Source organism: Crassostrea angulata, chromosome 10 (assembly GCF_025612915.1).
Source record: "Crassostrea angulata isolate pt1a10 chromosome 10, ASM2561291v2, whole genome shotgun sequence".
Taxonomy (NCBI): domain Eukaryota; kingdom Metazoa; phylum Mollusca; class Bivalvia; order Ostreida; family Ostreidae; genus Magallana; species Magallana angulata.
In genome coordinates, this window is record NC_069120.1 from 3,944,057 (window position 1) to 3,961,783 (window position 17,727).

At 33.2% G+C, this 17,727-nt stretch overlaps 2 protein-coding genes across 4 annotated transcripts; both read left to right on the forward strand.

The window, feature by feature from the left end:
* The first annotated feature begins 1,559 nt into the window (after nt 1-1,559).
* On the forward strand, nt 1,560-3,589 carry LOC128167033 (uncharacterized). Of its 2 annotated transcripts, XM_052832530.1 has the most exons (5): nt 1,560-1,633; nt 1,718-1,773; nt 1,991-2,593; nt 2,666-3,007; nt 3,470-3,589. In XM_052832530.1, exons 2-5 carry the CDS (start codon nt 1,722-1,724, stop codon nt 3,484-3,486), a joined length of 1,014 nt encoding a protein of 337 aa, XP_052688490.1. In that variant the 5' UTR covers nt 1,560-1,633; nt 1,718-1,721; the 3' UTR covers nt 3,487-3,589. The 2 variants fall into 2 exon arrangements, with proteins under 2 accessions (XP_052688490.1, XP_052688489.1); XM_052832529.1 differs by having other exon boundaries at nt 1,562-1,633; nt 1,991-3,007.
* A 7,661-nt stretch (nt 3,590-11,250) lies between these two features.
* LOC128167674 (uncharacterized) lies at nt 11,251-13,868 on the forward strand. Of its 2 annotated transcripts, XM_052833524.1 has the most exons (4): nt 11,251-11,291; nt 11,405-11,470; nt 12,590-13,621; nt 13,752-13,868. In XM_052833524.1, exons 2-4 carry the CDS (start codon nt 11,410-11,412, stop codon nt 13,763-13,765), a joined length of 1,107 nt encoding a protein of 368 aa, XP_052689484.1. In that variant the 5' UTR covers nt 11,251-11,291; nt 11,405-11,409; the 3' UTR covers nt 13,766-13,868. The 2 variants fall into 2 exon arrangements, with proteins under 2 accessions (XP_052689484.1, XP_052689485.1); XM_052833525.1 differs by lacking the exon at nt 13,752-13,868 and having other exon boundaries at nt 12,590-13,635.
* The last annotated feature ends 3,859 nt before the right edge of the window (nt 13,869-17,727 follow it).

A 17,727-nucleotide genomic window follows, 5' to 3' on the forward strand; every position in this document is an offset into this window, starting at 1 on the left:
ATGACGTAACAAAAATTAGTACAACTATTTTGCAAGTATTTCATTATCATGATGAATAAATATGACACTACTTTTGACAAGACAACACTTTTTAGCTCATCTGAGCTGAAAGCTCAAGTGAGCTATTCTGATCACATTTTGTCCGTCGTCCGTCCGTCTGTCTGTCTGTCCCACTTCAGTTTTCCACACTTTTTTTCTTTATGCATTTGAGGAATAATATGAAACTTACTGAACAGCTTCAAAATGTCAAACTACAGATCAAGTTTACACTTTTATAGCGTTTGGCTGACATATTTTTGAGAAAATTAATTTTTTATATTCCAAGTTTTTAATGTTCGGATTCGTTATCGGGTTCGGTGTGTATTGAATAAACGAGGCCACTGTGTAGTTAGAAATAATATCGTGCGTTACTTGTACCATTCCTTTTATCATTTCTAACAAAAAAATAAATTCTGTAAAATAGTGTCATACATTGTGTTGTAAATTTAATCGGCAGGGTTTTTTTGTATTATCACAATCGGGTTCGTTGTCGGGTTCGGCTGTTAAACTGTTTGGTTTGATTCGGGGTACAGAAGACGGTAAGAAATGATATTGTGCATAACAGTGCATCGTTTTCACAAATTTTTACCGGCGAATACCTAATGGACTTGGCGAAATTACATGAGATAAAATAAAAAGTATTATTTTACCGACTTTGTATTTAACTTCTATATCAACTATAACGTTATAGTTTGAATTTCCTCAGTCTGTTCTTTTATCTCTGGTTAAAGCATGACATCTCGTTTACAATAGTTCTGAAATAGTTGTGTGCTTGGAAGCTTTCGTAGAATAATACAAACCGGTAGGGGACGTGTATTGCTTTTGCAATACTCTCAGAATGCTTGTTTGTTAAGTTGTGTTTTTACAATTAGAGAACAATGATATAGAATCTTTAAACAGGTTATGCTGTTTATTTTTTGGTGTCTAAACATTCATTAAAATAATGTAGATGAGGTATAGAAAATACGAAATAATATTTGAAGTCCAAAACGTTTTGCTATGTAAAACCAGTGTAATATGCGGACATCGAATGGACCGGTCCGGCCAAAGGGGAAGTCTGTACAGATATTTTAGTACGCTGATTGATTTTATAGGGTTTAAACGGGAAATGATAGAACAAATTCTACTCATCGATTGGCCAGTTCGTTTTCCTGGCTGTATAAAAAATGTTCTTCCGAAATCACAATCGTGTTTAGCATTCCTGGGCATGTTTTTCAGGTGTTATGTTTATTTTTGTTATAAATTTGACAAACAAAAACAAAAGAAACGCCGTGTTATATTGTCGCCGGTAATCAGGAAACGGACGGAGTTCTAAGGACATCAGGAGAAATTCAATGTTTAGAAGGAACGGACAATGATCGGTTAGAAATGTGACAAGATTTTTATTGACAGGTTTAATTGAAACACAACTTGTCAACACTCGTTTTTGTGTAAATATGTTATTCTTTAATGTTAATGATTATTTATCGACGTTATTGACCCCGGAAAAGAGTCCCTGGCCAAGGGAGTCTGTCTTAAGGGGAGGGTCCGGGAGTAAATGTATATAAAGGCGTCGACTCTCTTAGGACACACGTCACCCTCACAGTTAGGATAGGTAATGGCTGTAGTGCCTGGTTTTTCTTAATGTAATTTTATCATATCTTAACAGTAAATTAAATTTGGTGTCTTTTATTTGTAGAACAATGTTGAAGCTTGCAGTTTTACTAGTTTTTGTGTCATACGCACAGGCCAAATGTAAGTTGTTTTTTTTAAACTACTTAATTATTTCAGGAATATTTACGGAATAAAAATGTTTTGGGAAATATTACGAAAAAAAGATCACGTCTAATTGCTCTGAAAAGAAAGACTCCAAATCTGAAAACTCTAAATCTCAATAATTTCAAAGTAAAAAAAAATGTTTCATCGGTAATTATCATTGTACATTATTGGAAAGAGATTGACTTTATTATAGTCAAAGGTGGCTTCGGTGGAACTGGCTTGGGTGGGGGTGGAATTGGGGGAGGACTGACAGGTGGCGCCCTCACCGGTGGCCTTGATATCGCATCCGGAGGACTCGGATTTGACGGTGGATTGGGTAGTGGACTTGGAGGAATAGGTTCTGGTGGACTCAGCCACGGAGGCGGATTAGGTAGTATTGGAAGCGGATTAGGGGGAATCGGAGGCGGATTAGGGGGAATCGGAGGATTAGGAGGTCTGGGAGGAATTGGAGGAATCGGAGGCGGTTTGGGTGGAATCGGAGGCGGATTAGGAGGGATTGGAGGTGGATTAGGGGGAATTGGAGGAATCGGAGGCGGTTTAGGAGGAATTGGACGTGGATTAGGGGGAATCGGCGGTGGCTTAGGAGGCTACTACCCAGGTGGAATTTCCTCAAGTTATTTCTATTACCTGATGAGTATTTTAGGCCCATACTTTGGAGGAGGTTTTCCAGTGACCGGAGGTATACCATACGGAGGCGGAATAGGCAGCGGTATCGGCGGAATAGGCAGCGGCATCGGTGGTATAGGCAGCGGCATCGGTGGAATAGGCAGCGGCATCGGTGGCATCGGTGGAATAGGCAGCGGTATCGGTGGCATCGGTGGAATAGGCAGCGGTATCGGCGGAATAGGCAGCGGCATCGGTGGAATAGGCAGTGGTGTTGGTGGCATTGGAAGTGGAATCGGGAGTGGAATTAGCAAGATTGGAAGTGGAATTGCTGACGTTGGTTACGACTTCGGTGGATTGGGTGGTATTGGTGGCATTGGTAGTGGAATAGGTGGTATCGGCAGTGGAGGTCTTGGTAGTGGCATCATCAGCACTGGTGGACTAGGTAATGGACTAGGAACCGGATTAGGAGGAATCGGAGGTGGATTAGGTGGAATCGGCGGTGGATTAGGAGGAATTGGAGGTGGATTAGGAGGTGGATTAGGAGGTTTAGGAGGCGGATTAGGAGGTGGATTAGGAGGCGGACTAGGAGGTGGTTTTGGAAAAGGTATGTTAATTTTTAACGTTAAAGTTTTCAGATAGGATATGGCGTTAAGCTAATAAAAAGAAAATTTATTTTTGGTTAATCCTCAATAAGAACAAAGAATTTAAACATTATTCAAGTGTCCTTTATCCGATTATGTTTTGCTTGAGAGCAATTCAAAGCATTTGTAAAAAGAAGATATACTGAACTCTATGTAGTAGAAATAAGTTGAGAACAAATGCTCCTTTAACCGAAAGTTTGTTTTTGTTTGCAAACAATAATTTTGAGGAGTAACCATTAATACATCATATCTTTATTTTTTTATTTTATGGATTCTTTGTGGTATACATCTGTTCATTTAGATTTGCCAAACTTAAATTTTTTTTTAAAATCCAAAATCAAACCATACGTACTGCATTAAAAATAAATAGGTAAATAAAGAATAATAGAGTAACGCTTTTATACATTTTTTTCATTATTTTGCAGGAAAAAAGTACTACTGAGCTCTGTTACTGAATTCGACGCCTGCTAGTTAACGACGCCCATCATTATTTCATCTTAGTTTGGTTTGTGTATATGTAGTCATAAAATTCTGCAAGTTTCAAACATATTTGTTGTTTTATAAAAGAAAAAGTCCCACGAGATTTTACAGGTATTTTAGCACAGTATGCAACTACGTGAAGGATCAACAGAATAAAAACTTGATTGCTTTATAATCTAGAAATAAAAAAAAATCATTATAAAATGTAAAAAAAAAAACCAGCAACCAAATTGTTAGGTTTTGTAAATTCAATATTTAAAGGGGCAAGGTCACCATTTGGTCAAATTCTAATTTTATTATTCACAATGCTTTACGATTGCATTTCTAATAATCAAATGAAATTTGAGAGTCAGTCGTAGAGTTATAAGCAAGATACAGGGCTCATAACTCTTTGTCATGTTAACAAAGTTCGAGCCCTGTTTTTGCTGACATAGGTTCAATATACCAGTAAAAAAATCTTTTTCCTGATTTTTTTTCAATCTTCTTATTTATTTTAAGCAAAGATAAACAGATTCTAACGTTTAACACAATCACTTAAGGTCTAAAACTGAAAATTTTAGTTTCAAAATCTAAACAAAGGTTTTGTTTACATAACAAAGAATTGTAAGCTCTGTAACTCGCTTAATACTCAACAAATGACACTCAGATTTTGGTTGTTGGTCAAAAATGCCTTACTAAAGCAATGTAAACATTAAAATAGGAAAAATGATTTTTGACCAAAATCGTGACCATGCCTCTTAAAGACCGGGGCCCGTTTCACAAAGCATACTTAGGACTAAGTTGTATCTTAGGAAAAAACTTTTTCCTAAGTTCATTACTTATCCGTTTCACTATTCCAATCTTATCTTATGAATTTCCTAAGTTATGTCTTAACTTTAAGACAGGTAAATCGATGTCTTAGGAACAAACTTAACATGGCGACTGTCTATCTTAATTGATTATATGCATATTAAGGTTGAACAAAGCTATTATCAAGATTTTTAATCTTTTCAAAAAGACGCAATATACGTTCCTTATAATGTAAAAATTAATGACTGGCCATAAAAATGCGAGATTTATAGGTATATGGTAAAAAATTATTCATTTCAAAGCTCCGTCGATATATACATTACCCTAAACTGCAAACTTAAAAATTATCAAAATATACCTATATTTCTTCATGATCAGTTAAATTTGTGGTGTAGACTTCTAATTTTTACATTTTTTAGATTATCTGATCGCACACGCAGATTGATAGCGGGTATAGTTATAGCTAGTGCACTGATGTAAATTAAATTATTCACGCCCGGGAATCACTGATCTCTTAAATCGTTTGATAAAATCAGGAATACATACTAAATAAATACCCAATTACAGATTGACTGGATGAATTGTCCTATCCCTCCGAGAAATAAGCCTTTTTTACGGGAGAAAATTTAGGTGCTAGGTGTGTGTGTGTGTGGTGTTTTTTTTAGGGGGGGGGAGGGGGTGTTAATTGATTTTTTTTGTTGGGGGTAGGAATGACCGGGGAGTGTTTTAGGAATGTCGACGCTAAATCCTCCATAGGGATGCTGTTTTACACAGTAACTGAAAATCTTGCCTTACATCTTCGTTTCGTCTTTCAGCCGAGATGCATTTATTTGCGAATTTCGATTTTTTTTCTTTTTTGTATGAAACTAAACAAAACACACCATTTTTATATCAATCATTACAAGAAAACTACGTTACATAAAACTTAGTTTAAAACTTCCACATATGTCCATTCCAAATCCTACTTGTCACTGCATATGATTATTGTATTCCATTTGGAACATACCCTATGAAACAGTAAAATCATCTGGATATTTCAACGATCGTTTTCAGATTTAGGAATAAGCATACAATGTATCAGTATACGTTAACACAAGCTGTTTAAAATGGACCAACTAGACAAAAAAAACCACACTCGAACATTTATAAAAATAACAGAAATTATAGCAGTGACCAATGTTTTCCATTAAATTATGCGGTCCAAAAAATAATATCAAAATATAAATAACGAAATACATGTATATATAGCTAAAAAATGTAGTACGATCTATCCATTCTCTCAAATAAAAAAAAATAAACTATACGAATTTATTACGTAAATATTGATCTACTCTTTTATGCATGTGAATGTAAAAATACCGTACAAAATTTTAGTACATGTACATAGACACTACACTATTTACATTCTATTTACACGTTTTACTTTTTTTTTTCTAAGATGTTTCTAGGTGAATAAGGGAATGGATTTTTACATTCATTGAAAAAGTATACATGTATATACATTCGTGTCATATTGAAATTTAAAGAATTTAAATAAACGGTATCAAATTAGAATTATTTACCAATATGATATGAAAGTGGCTTACATTGTATCTTAAGATAAGTCAACTGCGATATGCTAAGAAAGTTTTGTGAAACAGCTATGACAAATCTTAGGAACTTCCTAAGTTATAACTTAGGCATATCTTAAGTTCTATCTTAGGAAACATCTTAGGAAATCTTAGTGAAACGGGCCCCGGAATAATAAACATAACTTGACTTTAACTTGTGCGTGCACGGGTTGACATTGCATATGATATCGGACATTTACGAAATAGATACATCGACACACCCAGAGACATACATAACAGTATATAAGTCCCTGACACACCGTATTGTTGACAGTTAAATATAACCAAGCTTTAAGCCTACAACAAGCTATTAATTTCACTACACTCTGCTTAGTTAGAATAAAGGGAAAGGCCCTCGCCACAGTTTAAATGCCTCCCATATACCGGTAATGTAGCAGAAAGTCGCAGAATCGCTCCGAAACGATTTTTGAGAAAATTAATGAAGCTGCATTGAAAACAACAGTCAAATTATTCAAAACAAACCATTTTGAGGCTGTTAAATAAATACCTTTCACCTAAAAATTTAATTCATATTAATGAAGAATATAACACTTTTTCACCAACGTTTTTTCCTTGGTTCAAATTTACACAACATTTACACGACATTCGGAACTCTCGGGATTTTTTTTATATTAAATGCACTGAGTTAGAGTTATCTCCCGTATTTCCTTTGATGAACAGAACATATAGCAAATTTTCAATGAAAATTTACACGTATTTGTATTATCGTTTCTGAGTTTATCCATGCAACTGTGATATTGTGGAAACATAAACTAAAGATCCTCCCGTGATTTAGTGTGAATGCAATGCGCATGCACATGAATGTAAAATCCAAAATTACCAGAAAAATTCGAGTCTATTATTTCAATATAGTAATATAGATGTGTAATATTGATATTGCTGCGCTTGCTAACACTTTAACTAAAAGCAATTTTAATTCATTAAAGTATTGAAAAGAGAATGTCCATAGAAATAAACCCAGCGTTAGTGATAGCATTAATATTTAATGTTTGTTAGAGAACTCAAGAGAACTACTGAGTACTTTTAAGACTGAAGCACACGTTTTCCAACGCTTTCATTCAACTAAGTTACCCTCCCCCACCCTCTCTTGACAAACAAAATTTACATTTAGATTCTGATATTATATCATAATTATTTAATTAGTAAATGTTCCTTTCTTCAAAATATGTATTTATAATATCAATTATATAACTAGATACGACCTCGTTACGAGTAACGAGTAGGTCTTCCGTCCGATTTTTTTTTTTTAAAGTTTAAATGATACCATGAAATATCGATACAATTTCAAAATTACCCCCCCCCCCCCCCCAATTTGAAGATAAAGAATAAAAACCCTAATTACGTCAAACATGGGCCTGACGATGACTTTTTCAAACCGATAATGTAGATATCAACAACTTTGATTTTATAATGCATAACAAAATATTTATCGTTTTCAAGTTATTCGTAATAGACTTTACGATTCTCTTGGTCCCTAATTAAAGGGGCCAGCCCCTTGTTCTTGATTTTATTGGATAGAACTTTTGATTCTCTACTACTTTTGTTCTATATGTCTTAACAAAATATCAACTGATAAAAAGATACTGATCAAAACATATGAACATTTTGATTCGAAATCTGTACCCCATTTTCGTGCCTAAGCGAGCTCCAAGGAATAGCGCCACTGGTGGAAAACAACTAAATAGTGCACAACTTCAAACCATGCTCTACCTATCCTGAAAATTTCAAAGTCATATCTCTTATAGTTTCTTAGATCAGCTCTGCACAAAATTGGTCGTAAAAAACTACAAAATCGACCGTAAATCCGGACCGGAAGTGACGACGACAAAAAATTCAAAAACATATAAAATTCAGATAATGTCTCATCATCTGAGAAAAATTGTTGAGATCGGTTGAGTAGTTTTCGAGAAATTGCGTGCACAAAATTTGGAAAAAAAAAAAAATAAACAGTACGAAAACAATAAGGTCCTCCGTTGGAAACGGACGACCTTAATGATATATATAATAATTACTTAATACAGGTGAATAAAAAAAACAATGGGGAAACTGGTTCTTTAAATCAAAGAATCAACAAAAATATATTAAATTGTTACGAGTATATTTCTGTTGAAGATAAATGGATGGATTAGAAAATACATTTTTATTCAATATATCTCTTTTCAGAGTACATGAAAGGTGTAGTATATAACAATATCAAAACATTTATATTATACAACAAACATGAAATAAAAATAATTATGTACAAAAGTCTATATATAAACAAACGTGAAGTTGTGGATATTATAAATAAAATGTAAAATGCGACCTGCAAATCAAATTGTCCAGAGTTTTGTCAAAACTTTGGTCATATTACTTTGCTGTGCTTACCACGTAAATTTTCAGATTCTTTATCCATAATTCCATTTTGTAGAAAACTAAATGGTGTAAAGTTCGAATCATGAAGTGTTTGATTGATGGCGTTTGGAAAGGATGATTTCCGACTTTATGATTAATTCCATGCAGTACTCCACGTAAAGATACCAGTTTCCAAATCAGAATTTTGATATTTTTCAACAGAATATTTGTGAAGGATTGAGAATACTGGTATATCTTTAAAGGAGCATGACCAGGATTTCTGCCAAATCAAATGTTGTACTTTTTTCATTACACTGCTTTATTAATGCCTTTCTAATGTTCAACCAAAATTTCAGTGTCAACTTTTAAGTAATGGGCAATGATCCTGATCTTACAAATATTTGCTATGTAAACACGATTTGTCCCATGTTTTTGTTTGCATTAGTCCAATATATCGGTAAAAGTTGTTTTTTAATACTTATTTGTTTCTATCTGCTATTTCGTTTTAAACATAAATAAACAATTTCTAGTGTTTGTCACATTCGTTGTAGGTCTTAACCTGGAATTAGTTTTTCAACATTCAAAATATGAACAAAAACATAAACCGAGCTTTGTTTGTAATTTGACTACTGACACTCAATTTTTGATTGATTATTAGAACTGTAGAAGAGAAAATGTCTTTATTGATAATTCTATACGATTCCACTAATCAAAACATCAATGTAACTACCGTATGTCCCCATTAAGGATCTAGAGGGCTGGCCCCTAAAATATTCAATCATTTGTATCTCAAAAATGATCAACAATTTTAGATAAGTGTCATTCAAAGTCGTGACCACACCCCCTTGACATATCCAATGAGGTATGTCGCTTGTTGGATGAATGTGAAACATTAAGAAAAGGAACACTTTTTTGAATGGGCAAATTGAATTTTTTTCAAAAAGTTATTCCTTTTATATAACTTATGGTGTTAACAAAATTTTGGTCTGGTTTCAATTCACGTAACTTATCTTTGATTATAAACATTTTAATACAGCTTTATTTAAACTTAAAAACATGCATGACATTTTAAAAATTGGTGTACGTCTGTATACGTACATTGATGTTAATTAACACAGGTACAAGTGTAAACACTGCACACTGGTCAAGTGTCACGTAATAAACAAAGAACAATTGTAAGCATCGATACAAGACAGGTGTTAACACAGAATATGACAAGGGCAGTGAGGATCCCACACATGACGTGTTAAACCCAGTTCTGTGTACGTCCATCTACATGGCGTCCTTCTCCTCGTGTCTGGGCAATTCGTTATACAAAATGTGTTAATTATTTGGACTCAGTGATGATAATTTCTCGTAATAATAAATCCGTGAAATAAAGTTCTGATAATTATATCTATTTACTAAAATTTGAAAAATCTTTAAAAAATACTGGCATCTAAAACATTTCAAAAGGGTTAGGTAAAAAAATAAAAAAAATTATATATTCAATAAATAACTTCTTTATGTTTCAAGAGCCTAATTATTATAATATATTTATATAGATCATTAAATTACATTAAACAAATAGCAGTATAGTGTATCAGAAATGCCGCGATACGTTATAATAAATCACAATGGTACAAATGTGCATTTTTCTGAGAGTTTTTACAGTGGAAAAGATACAATATCGAACAAAATAATTTAGACGTCTTTACCAAAAAAATTCAAACGATGAAATCACATTGCTGATACCCAACATATATTGATAAACAAATTACTTTTGAAAAGAACTCAAACTAGTTGCTCTTATGATCAATATAGATATATTATGTCTTCTCTAAACTAGTATATACCTTGTTGCAGGCACGTAATATCAGGACGTTTTTCTTAAATTTACATATAATATTTTCAAATAACTTGGATTTTTTCCCGCCCCGCCCCATTTTGAAAGTAAGGAAATTGAAACATTGAAATAGAAATAAGAGAAACACATCGCTAATCCCCTCACTCCCCTTGTTCAGATTTTTTTTTTTTTTACACAAGTCTGGTCTCCACATTCAAAAACGTTGCCACGTGCCTGTGTTGACTGGTAATATATTTGGTATATAGGAACCTACAAATATTCACCAAACAAAACATATTAACTTATCAACAAGCTAGTTGTTATAAGTGTTCTAAAGTGTTCTAAGCTATCATAATGCTAACGATCACATACAAAGAAGAAAACAGTTCTAACTAGTATTTTACACAATTACGAACAATATTCATTCTAGAAAAAGGAAAAACGGGAAAATGCATAATCCATACATAAACACATTCTCTCTCACTCTTTCTCTCTCTCCCCATCTCTCTTTCTCTCTCTCTTTCCCTCTTCTCTCTCTCTCTCTAAAAAAATGAAAGCAGTGTATCAAAATATAGTGAATATTCAAAAGTTAGAAAAAAGTAAATGCACATTCCGAAACTTTTTGTTACACAACTGGAAAAAAATTGCAATAAGTTGGAACGTCAAATACATAGCAAGTTTTTACCTGGACGTATTATAAATGCGTTTCCAAACAATATCAGTACCAATTGCAAGTGAGGACTACAATCAAATAGAACTGAAGTGATACCTCCCGTTGACGTTGACAAACCAAATATAAATGCTCATGCAACGTGTTCTATTATTAAACACTGTACCAGGTTTAAAGCGAACTCTCTCTTATAGATAATTTTGATTACGTAGAAAAAAAAGTGTTCGAACTCTTCAACATGGGCATGGGTAATTTTACAAGCATTACAATTATAGAAACAGAACAATCAAAGTTAACAAAGATGGTGTGGAATGTCAGTAATATAGACAACACAGGTAGGACATGCATAATCAAGATGTTAACATTCTCTTATTGGTTAATTTGATCTGCACCAATCATTCTAATTACATAAATATATGGCTATATTCGATTTCTTTCATAAAAGAAGAGTATAAAAGGTCTCCCAAGATACGTAAAAGGCACTTTGTTTTATGTCTAGAAGCTGAAAACACATTGAGGTATATTTGATTTGAAAAAAAATGAAATAATGAATTATTTGCACTAATCGTTAAGAAGAAGATTGATTTTAACTTAAATGTTAATATGATTGATTGTTTCCCTTGTTATACAGATATCATGCTGAAGGAACTTTGTCTGCTACTTTGCGCCACATATGTGGCTGCAACCTTCAGCACAGGTAACATTTCTAAATATAAGGACTGTCTGTACAAAACAAACCCGAACGACTATGAAACTAAGATTTTCTTCTTATAATAATTCTTTTTCAATTTTTTTTAAACCCCCTATTACCCTGATAGTATCTTACGAGGTTTAGCCAAACGCACTTGGTAAATTGATAGATCCATAAAGTAAACTGAAAAGTGAGACAATTCTAACTGCTATTTCCTGAACGAACTATAGAATTCCATAGCTCAAATAGCAGGGCTCATACACACTTGGAAACTTTAAACGATCTCCGATCCATCCAGATTATTATTCTTGAAGTTAATATTACGCTAAGCCATTCAACGAACTGCTTGGCTTAGTGGCCCCACAGAGCAATACTACCTAAAGGTAGAGGGGTTCGAGCCAACGGTGCAACTTTTTTTTCTAATTTGATCTCAACTTGTATACATTATTTATTCTGTTATATTCATCGTGGCCAAAATGCAATATTTTGTTTATTATACCTCTATGAATATTTTCTATGTAAAATAACAACGGATAAACGTGCTATTCTATTTAACCGTGAAATAGTCTTCGTGCCATCTGCCCATTGTAAATAGTCATCGACCCTATTTATCGGCAGCATTTGATTTCCCTCCTTTTTAAACTCGGAACACCTCTGACGTAATACAACTGTTACATTTAATTCAAAGCCAGATAACTCTAATTTGTTTATCGTCAAGAAATTCTGCATCGAAGACAAATAAAGTATTTTTGGTGTAATAAAATACCTATTGTTCCCCTCGAAGCTTCTCCTCGTGAAATAGATGTTGTCTTGGGGGACAATAAACTTGCTACTGTCCTCATAGCCAGTGAATAGGCATATTATAATGCATGGATACCATCAAAAAGTTTCTTTTTATTTCATTTCATTTATAAAGTTTCAAGGATAAATATCATTTTTAGAATGAGACAAATACTTTGAGGCTGAGGATAGGAAAACCTTAAAACAAACTTTGGAAAAAGTAATGAAAGCAATAATGCACTCCCTTAATTACATTCGTTCATTTGATTCATTATAGGTTACCCCTCCTTTACACAATCTAATTCAATAACAATAAAATCAAACAATTTCTTTTTATTAAAAAAGGTTACCCCTCCTATCCCACCAATCCATACCAGCCCTATCCCTCTTCTGGAGGATCAAGATACGTAGTTTATCTCCAATATCTGTACTACCTGTACGTAACCTATGGACCAACCTCTGTCCAGTACCGTCAGCTCTACTACTACCTGATCCGACTCCACGTTATTCCTTCAGGATTCAACTTTGGGGGCTCTCCTGGTGGGTTTCCATTAGGAGGTTCCACTGGAGGATTCCCAATCGGCGGTGGTATTGGAGGACTTCCACTAGGAGGATCTGGCTCCCCATTGGGAGGAAGTGGATTGGGAGGCGGATTCCCAATTGGAGGCGGTAGTCTTGGGAGTGGTTTACCTATTGGAGGATCAAGTTTCCCAATTGGAGGCGGTAGTCCAGGAAGCAGTTTTCCAATCGGTGGTGGAATAAGTGGTCTTCCTATTGGAGGATCTGGCTTTCCATTAGGAGGAAGTGGTTTGGGAGGCGGACTTCCAATTGGAGGCGGTAGTTTAGGAAGTGGTTTACCAACTGGAGGACTCAGTTTCCCGATTGGAGGTGGTAGTCCAGGAAGCAGTTTTCCAATCGGTGGTGGAATAAGTGGCCTTCCTATTGGAGGATCTGGCCTCCCAGGAAGCGGTTCAGGAGGAGGTTTCCCTATCGGTGGTGGAAGTCTAGGAAGGGGTTTACCAGTTGGAGGATCTATTATTCCGATTGGAGGATCAAGTTTCCCAATCGGTGTTGGTGGGCCAGGAAGTGGCTTTCTAACTGGAGGATCTAACTTCCCAATTGGAGGGGGAAATCCAGGTCTTGGCGGATTTCCATCAAACAGTGGTTCACTAAGCTTTTCTAGCAGCGGATCTAGCCTCCAGTCTGGTAGCTCTGGATTCCCAATTTCCGGTGGATTCCCAGGATCATCTGGTCTTAGTGGATTCCCTAGCGGACTTTCTGGCCTAACTTCTGGATTGAGTGGTTTAAGTGGTTTAACCAACGGATTCCCAGGAAGTTTTGGTCCAAGCAGAGGTCATGGCGGATACAAACCCAAAGGTACATTATATTAATTTGAATAATGTCAATAATAATAATAAATTAAAGAATATTCACTTATTTTATTTCACTTTTCATCGGGATATTGATATCCACATGATTTTATTCAAAATATTATTCTATTATTTAGGTGGCATCTACTAAGTTGTGGAATTGAACTCTGACTATCGAAGATGGATTTAAAATCTAGATTTTCTGAAAATTGAGTGTAATGGTTACGGAATAAACAGCAGACACCAATAATCAACCATTGTTTGTTTTATTTATAAATATAAAAAATAAATTAATAAAATTAATTATGATTGAATAGAGCAGTGTAATGACAATTAAATGTGAATATAAGTTAAAACAAAACATTAGACTAAAGTCAAAGCGCTCTGCTAGATATAATGGAATAATATATAGCAAATAAAAAATTGTTATTGTAGCAATAACCATCGTCTACATTTATAGCAAAATAATTTCCCCCTGATACCACTGAAGCTATTGAAAGACTATTTTGAAAATCAGAATGCAATACAAAAGTAACAAGACAAACTGAAACTTTATTTGATAATAGGAACTAATAATTCCCGAGTATTATAGAAAATTTTAACATAGCACAGGTCGGGAAATCGTAAAGTCAGTAAACACAATCGGTAAATGTTATTATTTTATTAGACCAAAATTTTTAAAATAGCAAAACTGCATAAAAATATAAAATCCTTTTTAAACATAAAAATCCAACCAGTTATACTTTTGTTCTGTACTGTCTCCATGGAGGGATATGCCTCGAATTACAAGTTTTTATATATTGTACTTTATCTGTTGGGTTAAAAACATAATTTCGCATACTTTTTTCTATCAACCCTACATGAACATCTCTGTTACATGTCATTTTTTTAAACATTTTTTTTTATTTTTAGGGACAAAACAACTAACATTAAATCATTATGTTTCTTTTATGCTTCTACTGAAAGTCATACCGTGATTAAAATGCACTAGTATATTTTTATTTGTTGTCTTTAAAAAAATTAACAGCGCAAATAAAACAAAAACTATATATATATATATATATATATATATATATATATATATATATATATATATATATATATATATATATATATATATATATATATATATATATATATATTAGTCTTTGACCCGCATGATGTCGGACATTTACGAAATAGACACATCAATACACCGTATTGTTGACATTTACATAACCAAGCTTTGAGCCTACAATAATGCTTTTAATTCCACCACACTCTGCTTCGTTAGAATAATCTAACTCTGTCTCGGGACATGCCTTCACCATAGTTGCCTCCCATGTACCTCCCATATACCCGTAATGTAGGAAAAAATTGCAGAATCGCTCCGAAACGATTTTGGAGAAAATTAATAAAAATAACAGCCAAATTATTCATAACAAACCATTTCGAGGCTGTAAACACCTTTTATCTAAAAATTTAATTCATATTCATGAAGAACTCAACACTTTTTCACCAAAGATTTTAGTCGCTTCAAATTTACACACCATGTTGACATTCAGAATATTCGGTATTTTTCATAGTAATTGCACTGTGTTAGAGGTATCTCCCGTATTTTGTTTGATGAACAGAATAAATGGCATTTTTATGGTGGCATAAATCTGCCACCACTTGTCAGATAATTATGTCGACTTGTCAGATCTTGATGTCGACTTGTCAGATAAATTATGTTCACTTGTCAGTTCTTTAAATCGACTTGTCACTTATTCACGTGTATAAGAATACAACAATTTAACCTTTCCACGCCCAATTTGTGCCATCCTTTGAAATAATATTTTCTGACAAGTCGACATAAGGATCTGACAAGTCGACATAATTATTTGACAGGACGACATAACATCTGACAAAACAACATCCTTATCTGACAAGTCGACTTACAATTTAAATGATTATTTTTTTAAACTAGTGGCCATATTATTTTTTCTGTCAGATAATTATGTTAACTTGTCAGATCTTTAAGTCGACTTGTCAGATAATTATGTTAACTTGTCAGATATCTATGTCGACTTGTCAGATGATTATGTAAATTTGTCAGATATTTATGTCGGCTTATATGATATTATGATGACAAATAAATGGCAGTTAGTGGCACTAACACGCTTTGACAACAAACTATTGAGTTTCTAGTCACTATGGTTATTTTCTGACAAGTCAACATAAAGATCTGACAAGTTGACATAAATATCTGACAAGTCAACATTATCATATGAGAAGTTAACATAATTATCTGACAAGTGGTGGCAGATCTATGCCACCATACATTTCCAATAAAAATTTACACGTATTTGTAATATCGTTTTCGAGTTTATCCATGCATATGTGATATTGTGAAAACATAAACTAAAGAGCCTCCCGTGATTAAGGCGTGAATGTAATGTGCATGTGCAAGGTTGTAAAATCCAAAAGGTCCAGATGAGTTCCGGATTTTTAAAAGGAATTCTCGTTGATTATCAATTAGCGAAGCTTGATTGAGAAAAAATAAATACAAATTGGTAATCTTCAAGTACCAATGATGTTTCAAATATATAAATCAAAAGGCAGTACTTTTCCAATTTCTCGGTATTGAAGCCCAAAAATTCGAGTCTATTATTCTAATATTGTAGTATATATATATATATATATATATATATATATATATATATATATATATATATATATATATATATATATATATATATATATATATATATATATATATATATATATATATCCCTTTTTATAATTTAATAAAAAGTCTTTACAATGATATTGCAACATAAGTTCCTTAGGGGATCCGAACTAATAAGACATTGTTTGTCTGGTTCGCTTGTTAGTCTTGCTAATTTTCGAATATATTGAAGCAGGTTTTGCCGGTGGATTTTTATTTCTATTTACTTTTTTATATGAATTTTGAACCTATAAGCTACACGAGATACAATCTTATATAGAAATTAACATGCTTTTTCTTATCCTTTATAGTTTATCTATCATATGATTTATACGAATTATAAAGAATTTTCTACAATTTATATATTTTGCAATCATATGGAGTCATATGGGATTATATGTGAATCGAAGATGATGACCGGTGTTAAAACTCATCATTTTCATTAACTAAAATCACAGAAAACAGTGATAAAAGTAGCATCGGTTATGAACCCTTGACATTATAGCTGTTGAAAACAAGATTGTTTTTAGAAAAATATGTCATTTTAATATTTATTTTGAAAGACAAAATGTCATAAAAATGAAGACGTTCGATACATTCTAGGCATTAAGATGATGATTATTTTAGTATAAATCACTTTATACACGAGGGCATTAATATTAGTTCTAGATAAATGCTTCGTTTTTAAGGTAAATTTCACTATAAATTGCACAAGCTCAAAATTGTTTTAATGAATTTGAATTTTTTTTTTGTGTGCTTTGTGAAAATGTTTGGAACTTTATAAATCAAAGAGCTTTATCTCTTTAATGTTAATAATTTTGTTCGATTAACGAATGGCTTGTTATAATAATACGAATTGCTTTAAATAAATGTATATAAAATGATCTCTTTTTTTTTAAATTTCAATATATAGCTGCCCATATACATTTTCCTAACCGTTATCGTAAATGATCGCAACAGGTAATGGAGGTGATCTGCATGATGAGAGACGCTATGATAGAAATAGTCAAAGGTTAGCAAAAAAAAAAAATTATCTTGAAAAAATATAGAAATATCATTAGAAAAAGATTTAACATTCATCTGGTTTGATGAGCGTCAAACGTGGCGAAGATTAGTTTGGGAAAGTGTAGACGGAGCATAAACATTTTCTTGAATTATTTGATATTTAAGGTAGCTCGCGGGTTTACCTGCTTGTGAGAAAACCTACCTTGAAAATTTGTCCACGTGATCCATAGGTTTTATAGTTTTATTTCTAAAATTCATTTAAGATTCGTCTGCGCGGTAATAATGTTATCGTGTTTCAAATACAGTGTCATTTATAAAATTAAGCAACGCCATTTCAATTAAATATATAGTAAAATGCACATTTTAACCGAGAAACGCATTACAAAACTATGCTCCAAACTTTTAAACGATTCAGACGA

What these genes read in the sequence shown, in the direction of transcription:
- LOC128167033 (XM_052832529.1), top strand. Translation starts at nt 1,722, where the DNA reads ATGTTGAAGCTTGCAGTTTTACTAGTTTTTGTGTCATACGCACAGGCC. An exon ending in GTCATACGCACAGGCCAAAT is followed by an intron (nt 1,774 to 1,990) that starts GTAAGTTGTTTT and finishes ACTTTATTATAG; the next exon opens with TCAAAGGTGGCTTCGGTGGA.
- LOC128167674 (XM_052833524.1), top strand. Translation starts at nt 11,410, where the DNA reads ATGCTGAAGGAACTTTGTCTGCTACTTTGCGCCACATATGTGGCTGCA. An exon ending in GGCTGCAACCTTCAGCACAG is followed by an intron (nt 11,471 to 12,589) that starts GTAACATTTCTA and finishes TTATTAAAAAAG; the next exon opens with GTTACCCCTCCTATCCCACC.